Here is an 18,217-nt window from a genome sequence, read left to right on the forward strand (position 1 = left end):
AAAATAAATATTTGGTTTTATGTTACAGAACTTACATTTGTGAATGAAAAATGTAGCAAGTAAGAGGACTAAATTAATTTAAAAAAATCATATATATATATATATATATATATATATATATATATATATATATATATATATATATATATATATATATATATACATACACATACACATACATACATGTATATATATAAAATTTATTTTTTTTCTCTCTCTTTTTTGGGTATCTAGGCCCACAGCAGTGATACCAATGTAAGTCAGTGACAGGTATCAGTCGTGCGTGCGTGGACTAGGTTAACATGAGTAATCCCCATGTGGTTCTATTTAAACTGGGGGATCCGTGCGTGGAACAGACCGACCCAGGACACACTGGAGGGATTCCATCTGTGGAGCTGGTGAATGTGTGTGGGCACAGGGCTGTCTGGGCTCCTCTGCTGAGGCTGATGACCCCGAGACCTGGACCCGGTTCAGAAGAAGACAGTACGGTACGGATCCGGGACAACGTAAGATGAGTGATCCACATGTAGTTATATTTCAGTTGCGGGATCCGTGCGTGTAGCCACGGCTTACATTGCTGTAAGTACTGCTGGCTCATTAACACATTTAAAGTCTGGTCATTACATGGACTTCTGTGACAGACTGCTGTCACCGATAGGAGGAGGAACCTACGGGAGCCCGCAAGCGCGCGGCCCGGAGGCACGAGAGAGATGAAATCGATTTTACGATTTCCCTTTTTTAAAAATCGTCCTAATTAAAAAATCCGATTTTGATTTAAAATCGATTAATCGTGCAGCCCTAATCCAAGGACAAGACCACTTGCGAGTGACATTAGTTTTCAGGGGAGCCACCTGGTCAAGAATAGAGCTGCAGTGTGTGGCAAAGCACTGTATAAACTCATCAAAAATCGTAACACTCATTAAAAAGACAAGGGTTAAACAGGGCATGGAAATCCTGGGCTATGAACTCTATAATAATCCTCCTCTTGGCCCTTCTAGGTGCAGGCTTGGTCTCAAGAGGCACACACAAGTCAAAAAACACACCACAACGATCACTTAAGTGGACATCCTCAACACACACATTTGTGATGTGTAAGCCCAATGAGAATACAAGGTCCAGGGCATGCCCTTTCCTGTGGGTGGGGCCAGATACATGTTGCTTGAGGTTAAAAGTGTCAGTCATAGCTCTAAGAGTTCCATTGCTGGGCTGGATGAGTCATTGTCAATGTGCAGATTAAAATCCCCAAGAATTAAAACCTTCTCCAGTTTTATTATTGATGCTAGGAAATCACTAAAATAGTTTAAGAAGGCACCAGCAGGGCCAGGGGGACGGTAGATTAAAAAACAGTAAAACACATTGGAGGAGCCAATCTTGATCATTTATGACTCAAATGAGGGAAAGTCATTGGTGCTCATCCTTTTGCATGTGTATTTGTCTTGGTACACTACAGCAAGGCCACCACCCCGGCGACAGGGGTGGGGCTGACCAACAGCAGAGCAGCCAGGAGGGCACAGCTCATTTAACTGAATGAACTCCCCATCCCTCTGCCACGTCTCCGTCAGGAATAATGCGTCCAAGTTCCTGTTAGTGAAAAGCTCATTTAGGGAGAAAGATTTATTAGCAATGGAATGTGCATTTAGTAGCCCAAACCGACTAGGTGGTGGTGCCGTTATGGTGTTTGTGACCGCTGTGTGTAATGGGATTGGTCTCAACCACCTATGATGCCTTTTAGCAGAGTGAAACCCCATATGTTACCCGGAAATAACAGGAATGGGGCAGAGTAAGGCAAGGATGTAGGCTGCCGGTGATGGGGAAAAAGAAGAATTCACTGATGAAGTTGACTGACAGGTGGACAGTGAGGGCCTGGGAGAGGAGGAGAGATCAGTTGGGGTGGTATTCAATCTCACTACAGGTTTTATAGGAGACTCTGAACGTGGTGGTATTTGATGTGACCAGCAGGGGGAGCAGGTGACTGCAGCAGAAGAGGGAGAGCATAGTCACATAGGCATGGGTGTGGTTTTAGTCAAGACAGCGTGTTGAATGTTTTGAGCCAAGACCCTGCTGCCCAGTCTAGGGATGGCTCAGAGCAAGAGTGTAATTTTTTTGCATTTATCTGAGGTCATCATTAGGTACATCCTGGGGGGATATATGTTTAAATTTCTCTTATTATTGGGTCTAAAAAGCTGGCAAAGTGCCAGGTACCAAAATGTACCCAGTTTCATAGAAGCACCCATAAAGCTCTAAATATACAAACATATATAGCTCTGAATATATACAAATATATACCAAAAATACATAGTAAAACACTTAAGACACAATTAGAACAGCAATTTTTACAATATGTATTAGACAATATGATAATTCAATAAATAAATAAATAATAATAAATAAATAATGCATTGTAATGGAAAAATGTGTTCTCTTCCCTTGCAAATTCTATATTTACAATAAACAGACATGAATACAGACAGGATGGCTTCAGTGTGTCATCCATAGACTGAAGTGATGATGTGTTGTTTAGTGTTTCTGGTTGTGTTTGCTTATGCTCCCTACAGGTGAAGTACAAGGGCGATCTGAAGAAGATCCATAAGCCTGTGACCGACATGGCCGAGTCTCTGTCCATGCAGCACAGCCTGAGCACCAGCAAGCTTTCCAGCCAAGTAAGACTTTGTTGGCATTCAACCCTTAATCCTCCTCCCCCCTGGAGGTTTCTGAATCTGTCCGGTTTCACTGAAATGTGCCTGAACTCTCACATCAGAGTAACAATCATCACACCTCAGGACATCATTCACATCTAATGAGTTTATGTACTTAGCGCCATCATCCGTACATCCATTACTCTCTGACCTCATCTGGTAGTGATCCTTACCCACCCTATCTCTCCTGACCTTTTGACCTTTGACCCTCCCATACTACTATCCTTTATAACTTCATCCTCCTTCTGTTTTGTAGTCACTTTTTCTCCTGTAGTTCTTACTCTTTCATTAATGACCTCTAAACTCAACCTCCCTAATCATTTTTCATCTCTTTATTTCATCCATATCATTTTTCCACGTTTTGATTTTGTTTTTGTTGTAAAATGTTCGACATTTTTTTACATGCTATGTTATGAATGGGAGTGAGATCAAGACAGACACTCTTTTTCTCTGCACTGAGCTGTCTTGACTGGGAATTCCCCTGTAGTACCGGTACAAGAAGAAATTTGAGGAGAGTAAGGGTCACTACCATATGATTCCTGACACACCAGAACAGCTTCATCTCAAGGAGGCTTCTGAACTGCAGAGCAACGTAAGTGGTACAGACTCTGGGGGAGAAACTCTTTTTCTCCAAAGTTTTTTTTTTTTCTTTATTGAATTTTTATATTGTAAAAATCATAACTGTACAATTGAATGCACATAAAATATAACAACATAGTTACAGTGGGGCAAAAAAGTATTTAGTCAGCCACTGATTTTGCAAGTTCTCCTACTTAGAAAGATGAGAGAGGTCTGTAATTTTCATCAGAGGTACACTTCAACTATGAGAGACAAAATGAGAAAAAAAAATCCAGGAAATCACATTGTAGGATTTCTAAAGAATTTATTCGTAAATTATGGTGGAAAATAAGTATTTGGTCAATAGCAAAAAGTTCAACTCTATACTTTGTTACATAACCTTTGTTGGCAATGACAGAGGTCAAATGTTTCCTGTAAGTCTTCACCAGGTTTGCACATACTGTAGCTGGTATTTTGGCCCATTCCTCCATGCAGATCTCCTCTACAGCAATGATGTTTTGGGGCTGTTGCTGGGCAACACGGACTTTCAACCCCCTCCACAAATTTTCTATGGGGTTGAGGTCTGGAGACTGGCTAGGCCACTCCAGGACCTTGAAATGCTTTTTACAGAGCCACTCCTTCGTTGCCCCAACGGTGTGTTTGGGATCATTGTTATGCTGGAAGACCCAGCCACATTCCATCTTTAATGCTCTCACTGATGGAAGGAGGTTTTGGCTTAAAATTTCATGATACATGGCCCCATTTATTCTTCTCTTAACACGGATCAGTCGTCCTGTCCCCTTTGCAGAAAAACAGCCCCAAAGCATGAGGTTTCCACCCCCATGCTTCACAGTAGGTATGGTGTTCTTGGGATGCAACTCAGCATTCTTCTTCCTCCAAACACGACGAGTTGAGTTTTTACCAAAGAGTCCTATTTTGGTTTCCTCTGAGCGCATGATATTCTCCCAGTCCTCTTCTGGATCAACTATATACTCTCTGGCAAACTTCAGACGGGCCTGGACATGTACTGGCTTAAGCAGGGGGACACGCCTAGCACTGCAGGATTTGAGTCCCTCTCGGCGTAGTGTGTTACTGATGGTAGCCTTTGTTACTTTGGTCCCAGCTCTCTGCAGGTCATTCATCAGGTCCCTCCGTGTAGTTCTGGGATTTTTGCTCACCGTTCTCAAGATTTTAACCCCACGGGATGAGGTCTTGCGTGGGGCCCCAGATTGAAGGAGATTATCAATGCTCTTTTTTGTCTTCCATTTTCTTACAATTGCTCCCACAGTTGATTTATTCACACCAACCTGCTTTCCTATTGTAGATTCACTCTTCCCAGCCTGGTGCAGGTCTACAATTTTCTTCCTGGTGTCCTTCGACAGCTCTTTGGTCTTGGCCATGGTTGAGTTTGGAGTCTGACTGTTTGAGGCTGTGGACAGGTGTCTTTTAGACAGATAACGAGTTTAACCAGGTGCCATTAATACAGGTAACGAGTGGAGGACAGAGGAGCTTCTTAAAGAAGAAGTTACAGGTCTGTGAGAGCCAGAAATCTTGCTTGTTTGTGGGTGACCAAATACTTATTTTCCATCATAATTTACAAATAAATTCTTTAAAAATCCTACAATGTGATTTCCTGGACACTATGGTACCATACCGTTGTGAGCATTATTTGAACAGTATTGTACTGCAGAAAGTAGTGTGTTACTATAAAAATGGCGAGGAAAAGGCAATTAACGATAGAAGAGAGACAGACCATCATAACACTGAAAAATGTAGGTCTTTCCTACAGAGAAATTGCCAAGAAAGTCAAGGTGTCAGTTAGTCCAGTTTCCTTCACCATCAAAAGGCACTCAGAAACTGGGGGAAATGCTGACAGGAAGAGGTCTGGCAGACCCAAAGCCACAACAGAATCAGAAGACAAGTTTCTGAGAGTCAATAGCTTGCGTGATAGGCAACTCACAGGACAACAGCTTCAAGCACAGCTCAATAGTGGTCATAGTAAGCAAGTCTCAGTTTCAACTGTGAAGAAAAGACTTTAAGTTGCAGGTTTGATGGGTCGAGTTGCAGCAAGAAAGCCATTGCTGAGACTTCAGAATAAGAGAAAGAGGCTTGCCTGGGCCATGAAACACCGCCACTGGACTACTGAAGACTGGAAGAAGGTGTTATGGACTGATCAAACCTGCAACTCAAAGTTTTCTCTTTACAGTTGAAACTGAGACTTGCTTACTACGACCACTATTGAGCTGTGCTTGAAGCTGTTGTCCTGTGAGTCGCCTATCACACAAGCTGTTGACTCTCAGAAACTTGTCTTCTGATTCTGTTGTGGCTTTGGGTCTGCCAGACCTCTTCCTGTCAGCATTTCCTCCAGTTTTTGAGTGCCTTTTGATGGTGAAGGAAACTGGACTTACTGACACCTTGACTTTCTTGGCAATTTCTCTGTAGGAAGGACCTACATTTTTCAGTGTTATGATGGTCTGTCTCTCTTCTATCGTTAATTGCCTTTTCCTCGTCATTTTTATAGTAACACACTACTTTCTGCAGTACAATACTATTCAAATAATGCTCACAACAGTTGGGTACCAAAGTGTGTCCCAACACTACTTTTATGCAGACAGAGGGGTTTGGAAGTAATTAAGAAATGTTGGGACACCTGTAGGAATTGGTAGCACCAACTTTTGAGGCTTGATCAACCTCCATTGCTGCAGAACTGCTTTAAGTTGTTAACCCATTTCTTGTTCACCTTTTTGTGTAATTCTGAAATGTACATTATTTTTCAGTTTTGTTCAACCTTACCTTTTAATTTTTTTTTTTTTTTTACCTCTGGCAGTTCACCGCTTACCTTTGTACCATTTCAAGCAGTTCAATGGACTTGGAACTGCTTGAAGTTCAATACAAAACTAGAAAAATTGGGGTGTTCTAAAACTTTTGACCGGTAGTGTATGTTTTGTTTTGGTTAAATGTCTGACAAGGACTGTTGATGCTTGTGTCTTTCTAGTATTTTATTCTGCTCTTTACTGTACATTGTTAATGTTCCAGTGAACATTAGTACAAGTTGGTCATTGTTGAACGGCTGTGTGTCTGTCTTGTTTCTCTGCTGTCAATGTGATGACGTCATCACACGACAAGTCGAGTCGACTTAAACTTTATTGACAAATAAGTCGATCTGAAAAAATCTGGAGTCACTAATGCCCTACTTTGTACCATTTCAAGCTATTCATTGGACTTGAACTGCTTAAATTTCAATACAAAACTGGAAAAATTGGGGCGTTCTAAAACTTTTGACCGGTAGTGTATATGAAATGAATTGACTTTTTTCTAAACATTATTAATGAGCCTATTACAAATGTCTTTTAAAGGGGTCATATTTTGCTAAACCCACTTTTATTAGTCTTTGGTACATTTATTTGTGTATTTGGGGACCCTAATAGTTCAAAAGGTTTGACTTGAACCCTCCAGGTGCTACAACGCTATCTTTATATTCATTTTGGCTAAAATCGAGTGGATTTCTACAACCAATTTTAAATCCTGTGTAATTTGTTACATTTATAACTAGTTACATCACAACATTTGCACAGGTAAGGTCAAGACTTCCAAGAAACATTTCTCCAAGTACGACATAATTGTTTATCAGCAGCAGCAGTTGTAGTGCTGAAAATATGTTCAAACTTCGAGCAAATTACCTAAAAGTTGTTGGTTGAACAGGACAGAGCAGCACAGCCAACAACCTGGAGGGGGTGGGGTATGAAGTGGCTCATGTGCATTTTAAGAGCCAGTGCCCAAAACGATCTTTCTGGTGTCATTACTCAGAAATAGGGTTGAAGATGGATGTGTGGAGTTGAATTAATGAAGAATTCAGACCCAAGCATAGCATTTACAGTTTATGGAGACCACAGAGAAATGTTTTAAAATGCATAATTCCATTTTAAAAAGTAAAATATCACTCCTTTAAGGTAAGAGTACATATATTTATAATGCTATTAATCCTTGTGTAGTCTTATATATTAAAAAAAAATCTGTACAAGAGTGTTTTTTTTAGAATTTGTTCTTAGTTCTTGGTTTGTTCTAATACCTGTAGTTTTGTTTTAGTCCACATAGTGATGTTTTCTACCTGTCCAATGAATGCACCTGACATTGGACTTGTATGGCTTGTCCAGGTGAAGTACAAGGAGAAGTATGAGAAGGAGAAAGGAAAGGCCATGCTGGACTTTGAGACCCCGACATATGTTACTGCCAAGGAGGCCCAGCATATGCAGAGCCAGGTAAATCCCTCAACATGTAGCTCAAACGCTTCAAAATGCACAAAAGTCCCTTTCTTTACAAGCCTCTCTGAAGCTAGACAATCTTCAAAAGACTCCTCAAAGCTTCTATTAACCTGTATTATGTTGCCTGTGGTTAAATGAAAACGTGCTTCTGCTTGTTTTTTTTTTGGTTTTTTTTGTACTTTACAGTGCCTTTGAGTTTATTCAATCATTTTACTTTTGGTTACATTACTGTGATAATGATAATGGAAACAGGTGATAAGTTGGCTGTTTTAAAGGCCGGTGCTTTCTCCACACTGGGAGAAGGCAGTGTAAAGTGTGTAAAAGTTTGACTTAGCCAGCACTTTATGAGTTGGTGCGTCCATTGTATGTTCAAAAAGTCTAATATTCCTTAATGATTACAAAGGTAAAGTGTGAATTCAGTTACTTTGATATGAAGCCTGGGGGTGTGACGCTGAAATACTGACAGACTCAAAGGCGTTGATTTGTAATAATTCTATTATTATATTTATTATTTGTCACGAGTTGAATTTTAACAGCTGTGAGTTTCTGCAAATGTACTGATACTGAATGATTTTGATGAACTGGGGGATTAAGTGTTTCCATTGTAGGATGGATATAGAAAATCTGAGTCCATCTTAAGCTAAATTAAAATAACTTTGTTGCCGTACCTGGAACATATATAGTAAATTGCATCATACATGATACATGATGATGTACAGAACTTTTACTTATTTTTTCAATGTGCTATTAGTACTTTTTTTTTTTACCTTCTCTGGTCTTAGACACTTCATACATTGTGAATTGCAGTTAAACCCACAAAGACTCAAACAGCTAATGGTGACCAAAATCTTCTAATGATCTAAAATGTGTAAAAATTCTGAACCACTAAACCTGCCAAGATGTTAAAATATTTCAAGTATTTTCTTTTCACAGTCATCAGATATGACCCATTTGGATGTTCAGAGGCTCCCTAGTTACCGTGGAAACACCATCTTCTTCTGCAATATTGATTCACCAGTAAAACCCATGGAGTTGGATCAATGACAGTGGATGGAGACACTTGTTTTATGTTCAATTAATTATAGATTTGCTTATAAAGTCATTTTTTCTGCAGTTTTCTCTGTTTTGATGTAATAACCTCTGAATTTACTCTGTTCTTTAATGAACATTTACACGATCAAGGAATCAAATATAGGAAAATACCTGATTTTCGCTCAAAAAATTCTACATTACAGAAGATAATATTATAATAAATGGGGATAAATCACTGAAAAAGGGTTAAATAGAGAGAGAAATTCATTTTACAGCTGCACTGGGTCTTTATGGGTTAAATTCATTCTGTGAAAAGACAACAGAAATAGACATGGTGGTGTCATCTGCATTAAGGTAACTGCACTGTGATCCAGCTCTGCTTGCATGTGGTTATCTGAGCTCTGTCTGTCCCCTGTCTTATCTTTGCGGCCAATAGAAAGACTATAAGAAGGACTTTGAGGAGTACATGAGGGGCAAAAACCTCTCAGGCTTGGAGGTCACCCCTGCCATGATACATGTCAGACACGCCACCAGAATAGCCAGTGAGGTAACTAAAGGATCAAATTATTGCCCCATCTCCCCCATGCTTTATCAACATACTAAGATGACATCACAACCACGCCCCCTTTCACATTTTTACCACCTTTCTTTGTTTAAATTCCACACGTGTTTCCTTCCTTTTCACCCTCAAGTAGGTTTCACCCCCCACAGTTTAGTTTTAGCTCATTTGCATGTTTCACCCCCCATGCTTAAAATATTAACAATACAGTGTTCACCTGAGTTCCTTCTTTCTATCCAGTGTGTGACTTTTAGTAGAGTAGTTGTTTGCATCTACAGACCTTTCCCTCTATTTACCATTTACAGACAGTTGGTAATCATTCAATGTGTGGGTTGTAACACACTGCACTGTAGCTACAAATGGTTATATTTATACTGTAATTAAATTGACTCCTAAACACCTCAAAAGCTCCTAATGAGTTTGCACCTACATTAAAGGTGCAATATTTAATGCTTACACATTAAAATATCAAGGAATAATTAGCCTTATGTTATGTATTATACTTACATAATGTTCAAATTCAAAGAAAAATGCCATTGTATTAACATAGAGTAGTGCTACAATAAAAGTTGTTACCAAATGAGGTAAGTTAAGGTGTTTCAGAAAATATACAGCACAGCATTGTCTTGGTCTATGCAAAAACTGCATGTTTTTTCTTTTATTATTTGTTTGCGTTCCATTTTGTAGCATAATGGTTCAGTAGAGAGATAATTTATTTACTTATTAAGTGAATTAAAGGCATTTTACAGGTTTCTTATTGCAACCTATGAACTACCACTTCACTAGAGCTGTCTATCAGGAAGAAAATGTGAGAAAATGAATAGAAACTGGCAGACATAAAAGTTGTCTATTAAACCTGAAATTGTAACAGAGGAAAATTTTAAAAATGGTGACCCATCTGGAGATAAAGACGCAGTCACTTTTTAGAAGGACCAATAAAACAGAACAGACCAGAATGACTCGGTCTGAAAAGTTCACTCTAAATCAATGGTGTCAAACTCATTTTAGTTCATGAACCACATTCAGCCCAATTTGATCTGAAGTGGACCAAACCAGTAAAATAAAAGCGTTCGGCCTGTAACGGTACACGTACCGAACCAAACCGTTTTAGTACGCACCTGTTCAGTTTGGTACACAGCTGTACCGAAACGGCACAGTATGTTGAGAAACAGAAAAAGGAACGAAAGACATTGTTTGATGTGGAACTTTAAATCCGCGCAAGTTTTACACGGACATATGGAACTAGTGCACAACGACCCGAAATATGAAATAGCAGCTGATATAAGGTTAAAAAAAACAACAAATATGATGTGAACCTGGAAGGAAGAGACTGAAGACCCTCCACCATCATTACAGTCCCATTTGGAATCACAGCAGGTCCCGGTGAAAGACAATAACGACGAAAGAGACGTTAATAAGACGAACGCTGTTTGGCCCCTATAAACTACGGTAGTTGTGAAACACACTAGCTCTGTCTGTCTGTCTGTCTCTCTCTCTCTCTCTCTCTCTCACATACACACACACACGCACGCTGTACAACATGTAAAGTATGTAAAGTTTCACTTTTGTTTCACGCCAGCGTTAGTTACGTTAGTTATGGACCGCATCCCCCCTCGGCTCCGACAACCCCCCCCCCCCGTGTTTCTGACGTATCACACCCTGCACACAGACACACACAAGTAAACAAAGTGGCCTAAACAGTTTGTTCACTATCCTAAAATAAATAATTTGGTTAATTTTGTTGTCAATGTAGCTCTGTAGCTACATTTAAAAGAGAATATGACTTTGTCCTCTTGTTAATATTGCACTTCACGTGGAATTTTTCTATTTTTATGCAGAATGTGAACTGACAAAACTTTGTTTAGATTTTTGTTGTTTGGGCAAAACTACCTTTCAGGGGAAAGTGCAATACTAATGTTTAAAATACATTTAGCAATATTTTATCTATTTTATTTTCTATTTGATTTATAGCATCAGAAATATATTATTCCTGTTTTTTCTATATTCCATTGTCTCCAAAAATGTTGGGAAAAATGTTCAAAAATTCATAAATGCATTAAAGACATTTTGAGGGGTTTTCTTTCTTCCTGTACTGAACCGAAAAAAACCGAACCGTGGCTTTCAAAACCAAAAACGAACCGAACTGAAAATTTTGTGTACCGTTACAGGCCTAAAAAGCATAATAGCATATAGCTCCAAAATTTTCTCTATGTTTTAGTGCAAAAACCCAAAAAACTACAAAAGCACTCGGAGAGCGCAGACCTCCGCCAAGGCAGATCAGTCGCATGCCCCCCCCCCCCACCCCCTCCGATCACCACCAAAATTTTATCGTTTGTCCCTTGTGCCAGTATCAACATTTCCTGAAATTTTCCGTCCATAACATTTTGAGTTATCTTGCACACAGACAGACAGACAAACAAACAAACAAATCAACGCTGGCAAAAACATAACCTCCTTGGCAGAGGTAATAACATCAAATTCTGAAAATAATTACATTTACAAACTATCCAAAAAAAAAGAAAGATGTGAATAACCTGAACAAAAAAGATATTTCTTAAGAAAAATAAGTGCAGTTTTTACAATATTATGCCTCAGTTTATCATTTATACATGTCTAAAATGTCTGACCTATTTTGTGGTCTCATTAACTCCCACGTTAGGACAGCTAACACTGGCATTGTAGGCATTGCCATGGTCAACAAGACAAGAATGTTTTCAAAATGACAGGAAGTGTATGTTATACGTCATAACTTATGTACATACTCCGAAAGAAATCAAATATTGGACCAAAACATGTAAACCAGGGTTTTTTGACTATCGCATTTCTGAAGTGCATGTAAACATGTCGCATCTGATTATGGCAATTATCGGGTTTCTTCCAGTTTTCAGATTTTTATGGTCATGTGAACGGGCACTATGGTTCCAGGGCTTTTTGGAATCATCCCCAGTGGCCCATTTTAAGTGTACCATATATGCTATTTACAGATGGTAAACAGAGGGAGTTGAAATAAAGTGTTGTAAACTCTTCATTCACAGCTGACCCTTCATCTCTCAGACGACTAACGGCATTCTGCCATAAAGGATGCACGTATGCATGCAATTATTTGACTGTTTGAAGATAAAAAGGTGACATAAATTGTATTGTTAATTGTGTTAAGATGTGATTCACCTTGTCTTTTAGCAGGGCACTTGCCAAAGTCACACATGTCTCCACTGGCTGTGTGAAAATGCATCTGTACAACCGAACAGGCTAAACTCTGAGCCTTTTAAGTGTTTTTTTTTTTTTTTTTTTTTTTTATGGGAGATCTGCTGACTTTGAGCTTGACCACTGTACTGTTTGTGTATATGCCTTGGCCTGGCCTGCCTGTGTGCCCTTCTCTGCAGTCTCTCTGTTCTTTTTCCGTCCTGTAGAGAGAGTACAGGAGGGATCTAGAGGAGGGAGTGAAGGGTAAAGGGCTAACTGTACTGGAGGAAACTCCGGAGCTTTTGAGAGCAAGGAATGCCACTCAGATCCTGTGTGAGGTATGACCGATGAGGGGTGATGGAAGACGCCGTACACTCTTCATCTGAGTTCCGTCCTACCATCTCTGCTCTTTGGTGCATCATCTGCTGAATCTTGTCCCCTCCTAACAAGCTTCCTCTCCATCCCACTAAAAGGAGCCGCTGCTAGGTTTCACTCTGACTCCTGTCCCTGCTTGATGACATCACTAATGTTCCAGCACTCTCCCTTACCTGACATTGACAAATCTGAAACACAAGCATAGTTTTGACCAATTTTGCTGGTTGATTTCCCTCTGATTATAAATCATTTGATCTTGATCAAATAATCCAAAAGTAAACCTCAAAAGTGCTATGAATTAACGTGTAATAGTTTATGTTTGTAGGATTTTACCCAACATACTTTTTTCTATTTAAATTTTAGAAAATATGCTAAAAAAACCAAAAAAAAAAACAGGCAAAATAAAGGTACAATTAGTGTCAAAACTAGGGATGGGAATCGATCAGAATTTAATGATATCGATTCCATTATCGATTTTGCTTATTGATCCGATTCCTTATCAATTCTCTTATCGATTCTCATTAGGTGAAGGAATAAAAGAGTACAAAAGGGTGTGTTTGCATTAACTGTCTTTTATATTTCCATCTCTGGACAGAAAATATAACATATACAGTATGCACAAATAATAATAACAGATGACACCAGGCCCAGTTTGGGGGGGGCGATGCTGTGAAAGTGAAACTTAAGACGCTTTACTAATTCCTCTATTGCCGCATGTCCACTACATGAAACCAGTTCGACTCGGTTCGTCTCGTCGCCCATTGTTGTGCACCTCATTCCTTTCCCCTACCTTCAGAAAATTGTATTTGAGAGGACACAACGTTTGTTGCCCACACCGGAACCGGAACTGGGTCCAGTGTTCACTCTGCCACTACATTCACAAGTGTCGCTAAGTAGCATATCAAATACGGGACATAAATGTAAATGTAAATGAATCACATGCCGTGTGGACAAATGTTTGAACATATTGGAGGGATTCCACCCTTTTGAAAAAATGGAAGCTTTGCAAGTGTTATAAGTGGACCTGGTGTTGTCTTTTTAGACCATTTCTGCCTCATCATCATGTTGGCTACGTTCTGACCAAAACAATACAGCGTACATGTGACGTCATCGCGTATGCGCAACGAAGAAGGAATCAATAAGCAGAATCATTAAGCAGGCAGGTAAACGATTCCAAGGAATCGAGCTACTGGGATCCAGTTCTCGAAAAGAACCGTTTCTCAATTCCCATCCCTGGTCAAAACTGTACAGATATTCACTTTTATGTCCAGATATGGTCTTTTGAGGTTGACTGGAGACTATTTTTCTGAGCAGTGTACTATAAAAGGATTGTATAAAGCAGTCAAGATTTTCTATTAATGTAACTGAACTGATGGAAATTTAAAAGGATGTATAGTTTTGTTAAAAATGACTAATTTCACTGTAACATATTTTTAACTACTCCAGTTTTATTTTTCAGTTTTGAATGGAGATGTTTTTTACATTTTTAAATTTTTTACAATTTAATCTAAAAAAAATATATTAAAAAAAAAAAACCAATAACCTTGACTTCTGCTAACCTTCTTAAATGTATCCTTTCCCCAGGTTTTTTTTTTGTGGTTTTTTTTTGGTTTTGCAGCCCTCCACAATAAATGAGTAGAAAATCTGTAATCTTTCTCTCATTTCTCCTTCACACAAATGTGTTGCTTTTGTAAGTAATGTTTTACGACCTGTCATGTTTGCAGAGAGAGTACAAGAAAGCACTGGAGCAGGAGATCAAGGGCAAAGGAATGTTGGCTTTGGCTACAGACACCCCAGACTTCATGAGAGCCAGGAATGCCACAGATATCCTCAGCCAGGTCAAAATCCTTTTGATGTGTCCGCGAATGTTTTATATTGAGGTCCTTGTATTAAGCATTATTATAAAAACCTTTACTAAGCTGTTGTTTCTTTAGTCCAGGGGTGTCAAAATTAGTCTAATTCAGGGGCCACATTCAGCCCAGTATGATCTGAAATGGGTCGAACCAGTAAAACAATAACATAATAACCTTTAAATAATGAACACCCCAAATTTTGCTTTGTATTTTAGAGTGAAACATGTAAAATTGTATTATGAAAAACTGCAGACTATCCTTTAAAAAAATGTGAATAACATTAATAACCATGAACAACCCAAAATTTCTCAAGAAAAATAAGTACAATTTTAACAATATTATGCCTCAGTTTATCATTTACACATGTGCATTACAACTTACAGATCTCAGTGGATCTACAAATACACAAAACATTTAGTAAAGGCAGAATATTGTTAAAATTGCACTTCTCTTAAAACATTTCAGGTTTTTTTTTTTTGTTTTTTTTTGGTTTTACAAGATAAAAGTTTGGAGTTGTCATTAGTTACAGATAATTATGATATTTTACTCGTCTGACCCACTTGAGCTCTTATTGGTCTTTATTTGGCTCCTGAACTAAAATGATCCTTGATTGTTAATTTCTCTGTAATTTTTGCATTTAACAAATTCATCCCACTGGCCGGATTGGAGCCTCTGGTGGGCCGGTGTATGTTTGCCATCCCTGCTTTAGTCAGTGTAACACATACTTACACATGAATACAGTTAACCATGCACATATTAACAATTACTGCTAAAGCATTATATTTACGTATATTGATTTTTAATTAATGCTTTATCAACGTTGACAACACATACTGTTCATTGGGTGGTCCACAAGCCACAGGGTTGGTGGTTCAATTCCCTGACTTGCTTTATTATCATTGCAAGGAAGAAAAATCCTTTGTACAATTAGTTTATTAAAAGTCTTCAGTTACCTTAATTAGAATATTTATTTCACTTTACTTTTGATAACTGCAAAAAGCACAGTTATTTGAAGCCCCTTAAGAACAAGTAGATTAACTCAAGAATGATTTTCTTTTTCAGTGTCACATGTTTTTTCCACCCCTTTAGGAGGCTAACAGCACCCAAATAAATACTGGACCCAGTTTTCAGAAGCCACATATCTTCTGACATTAACATGACTGTTTAAAGCCACAAAGGTCAGGAGTCGATTGACTTTGAGGTTTGAGTAATAAACTCTGGTGCGATCTTGCAACACATATCAGGTCTGGAGGAGGTAAAAAAAAACCAAAAAAAAACGTAGGAACATAAAACAAGTGATAATTCTGACAAAATAATATTGGTCACTGGTTAAAAAAATAAATACATAAATCTGTTGATCTTTTTCATCAGCATATTTATCAATACAACATTATCCATAAACAAACAGCCCTCCTTGTCATTATTAAATACTCTATCTCACAAGAATCAATTCTTTATATCTTTTTTAAAACTGAATTATGTTTGATATTTGTTTTATCTCCTCACACAATTTTACTCCACAGACGGTAATACAGGGTGAGTCAGAAAAAACGCTCTTTCCATTTAAAGAAATTGTACTGCTAAAACGGAAACACTGATTTTTCTTTTGACCATACAGTCATATTGATGTGGTTATTGAGCATGTCTGGTGATGTAGTCATAGATTTATTGCATTGCATAAGAGAGAGAAGGTCCATTGTTTATTGGGCACTGAAATACCTGCCAACACAATGTATGCCACAGTGAACAAACTTGAAATTGACAACAATTACAGGAGTCGGGGCTTTGCTTTCACACTCAGGACATAGGCCTACATGACAGTGCCCAGGGAGTTTTCATCATGGCAAGACCACAGCGATTGCAGGTATTATTTCCTCATCGAGTTGTCTGTTTGGGTCAGGAGAGAGAGTGGCCACCTAGATCCCCGGACTTGACCCCCCTTGATTTTTTCTTGTGGGGGTATCTTAAAAACCGTGTGTATCAGACTGTTTCACAAACTCTTCAGGAACTCCGAAATCGCATCACGGCTGAAATCCAAGCCCTACGACGAACACAAATGGCGAGAAGAGCTGTGTTAGAGATGTGACAACGAGCACAGATTTGCATCAATCTGAATGGTAGCCAGGTTGAAGGTCGTGCCGGACGACTTCGTTGAGACAAAACATTTTGATGGCGAGTAAACATGCCGTAATGGTTGACAATTTCAATTTCATTCACGGTGGCATAAACTGTGTTGGCAGATATTTCGGTGCACAATAAACAATTGACATTCCCTCTGTTATGCTATGCCATAAATCAATGATTCAATCGCCAGACATGCTCAATAACCACATCAATATGACTGTATAATCAGAAGAAAAATAAGCATTTCCATTTCAGTGGTACAATTTCTTTAAATGAAAAGAGTGTTTTTTCTGACTCACCCTGTACAGAAACTTTTTAACGTAGTGCGTACTTTATGAATGTTTAAATTTAACTTTCCCCTTAAATCGTAGCCTCCCTCTCTTTCAAAAAACATTTTTTGTTTATTGCCCAGTAGTAAGTTATTCTTTGCTTTATTCATTATTTGAATAGTTTTGAACTCCACAAGGTCAATGAATTTTAAGGTTTTAGATTGTAAAAATAGTGGATTCGTGTGTTCACGAAAACCAACATTTTGAGCAATTCTTATTGCTCCTTTTTGCAGTATAAAAAGTCTTTGTAATGAACTTGCATGTGTATTTCCCCATACCTCCAAACAGTAGCTTAAATAAGGTAAGACCAATGAATAATACAGAATGTTAAGTGTTCTCAACCCTTCTGACTACGCCCACTTAAAACAGGAATGAACTGTTTCACAGCATCTTATATGAACTTTCAAGAGCTTTAAAACTAATACTTACAACACTGACCTTAATATTTCACATTACCAGTATATCCATAGATATATTGTGCAATATTTTCCTCTGTGGATTTGTATTAAATGACAGTTTTGTGATGTTTAGACTAAGTACAAGCAGACCGCTGAGATGGACAGGGCCAGCTACACCACTGTCATCGACACCCCAGATATCATCCACGCTCAGCAGATGAGGAACATCGTCAGCCAGGTACATTAATGGACTCAACCAATCATGTGTCACAGATCTCTAAAAAATCCGTCACAAACACCATTCACGCCATTTGTGCATGTATTTTTTTCTGTCCATCAGAAAAAGTACAAGGAGGAGGCTGAGAAAACCATGTCTCACTATGTGCCAGTACTGGACACTCCAGAGATGCAGAGGGTCCGTGAGAACCAGAAGAACTTCAGCACCGTAAGTAGTGAACAGGATCTTTGTATCAAGTCAGAGGTTCTGCTGGTGTTTGGTGGTTCTGTGTATGTCTCCATGTCTGCTAGAAAATATTACTGTGTCTGATACTGTCGTTATACAGTGTTTTAATCAAGTGAAAATACTTGATTTTTTTTTTTTTTCTAACGACCAGTTGTTTTCTTCTGTGACATTTTCTTGTGCTTTGTCTTCTTTTCTACTTCTTTATTTTAATGAAACATTTTAATTGCGCCTGTGTTTTCTCCCTGTAGCTTCAGTACCAGACTGACCTTAAAAACATTAAGGGCAAAGTGTCTGCTGTAACGGACACGCCCGAAATCCTTCGCGTTAAAGAGAATACAAAGAATTTCAGCTTGGTATCTACTCCAAAATATATTTGTCTTAACAG

The 18,217-nt window shown here is 38.6% G+C and overlaps 1 protein-coding gene across 1 annotated transcript in view; it reads left to right on the forward strand.

The window, feature by feature from the left end:
• The window catches only part of neb (nebulin), a 125,385-nt gene that overhangs the window by 79,454 nt on the left and 27,714 nt on the right, over nt 1–18,217 (forward strand). The window contains exons 120-128 of the mRNA XM_030124965.1: nt 2,556–2,660; nt 3,184–3,288; nt 7,409–7,513; nt 8,985–9,095; nt 12,518–12,628; nt 14,390–14,503; nt 17,503–17,607; nt 17,710–17,814; nt 18,081–18,185. Coding sequence (XP_029980825.1) covers nt 2,556–2,660; nt 3,184–3,288; nt 7,409–7,513; nt 8,985–9,095; nt 12,518–12,628; nt 14,390–14,503; nt 17,503–17,607; nt 17,710–17,814; nt 18,081–18,185 — 966 coding nt within the window. The remainder of the gene's footprint in view (nt 1–2,555; nt 2,661–3,183; nt 3,289–7,408; nt 7,514–8,984; nt 9,096–12,517; nt 12,629–14,389; nt 14,504–17,502; nt 17,608–17,709; nt 17,815–18,080; nt 18,186–18,217) is intronic.

This window comes from Sphaeramia orbicularis, chromosome 21 (assembly GCF_902148855.1).
Source record: "Sphaeramia orbicularis chromosome 21, fSphaOr1.1, whole genome shotgun sequence".
Classification (NCBI taxonomy): domain Eukaryota; kingdom Metazoa; phylum Chordata; class Actinopteri; order Kurtiformes; family Apogonidae; genus Sphaeramia; species Sphaeramia orbicularis.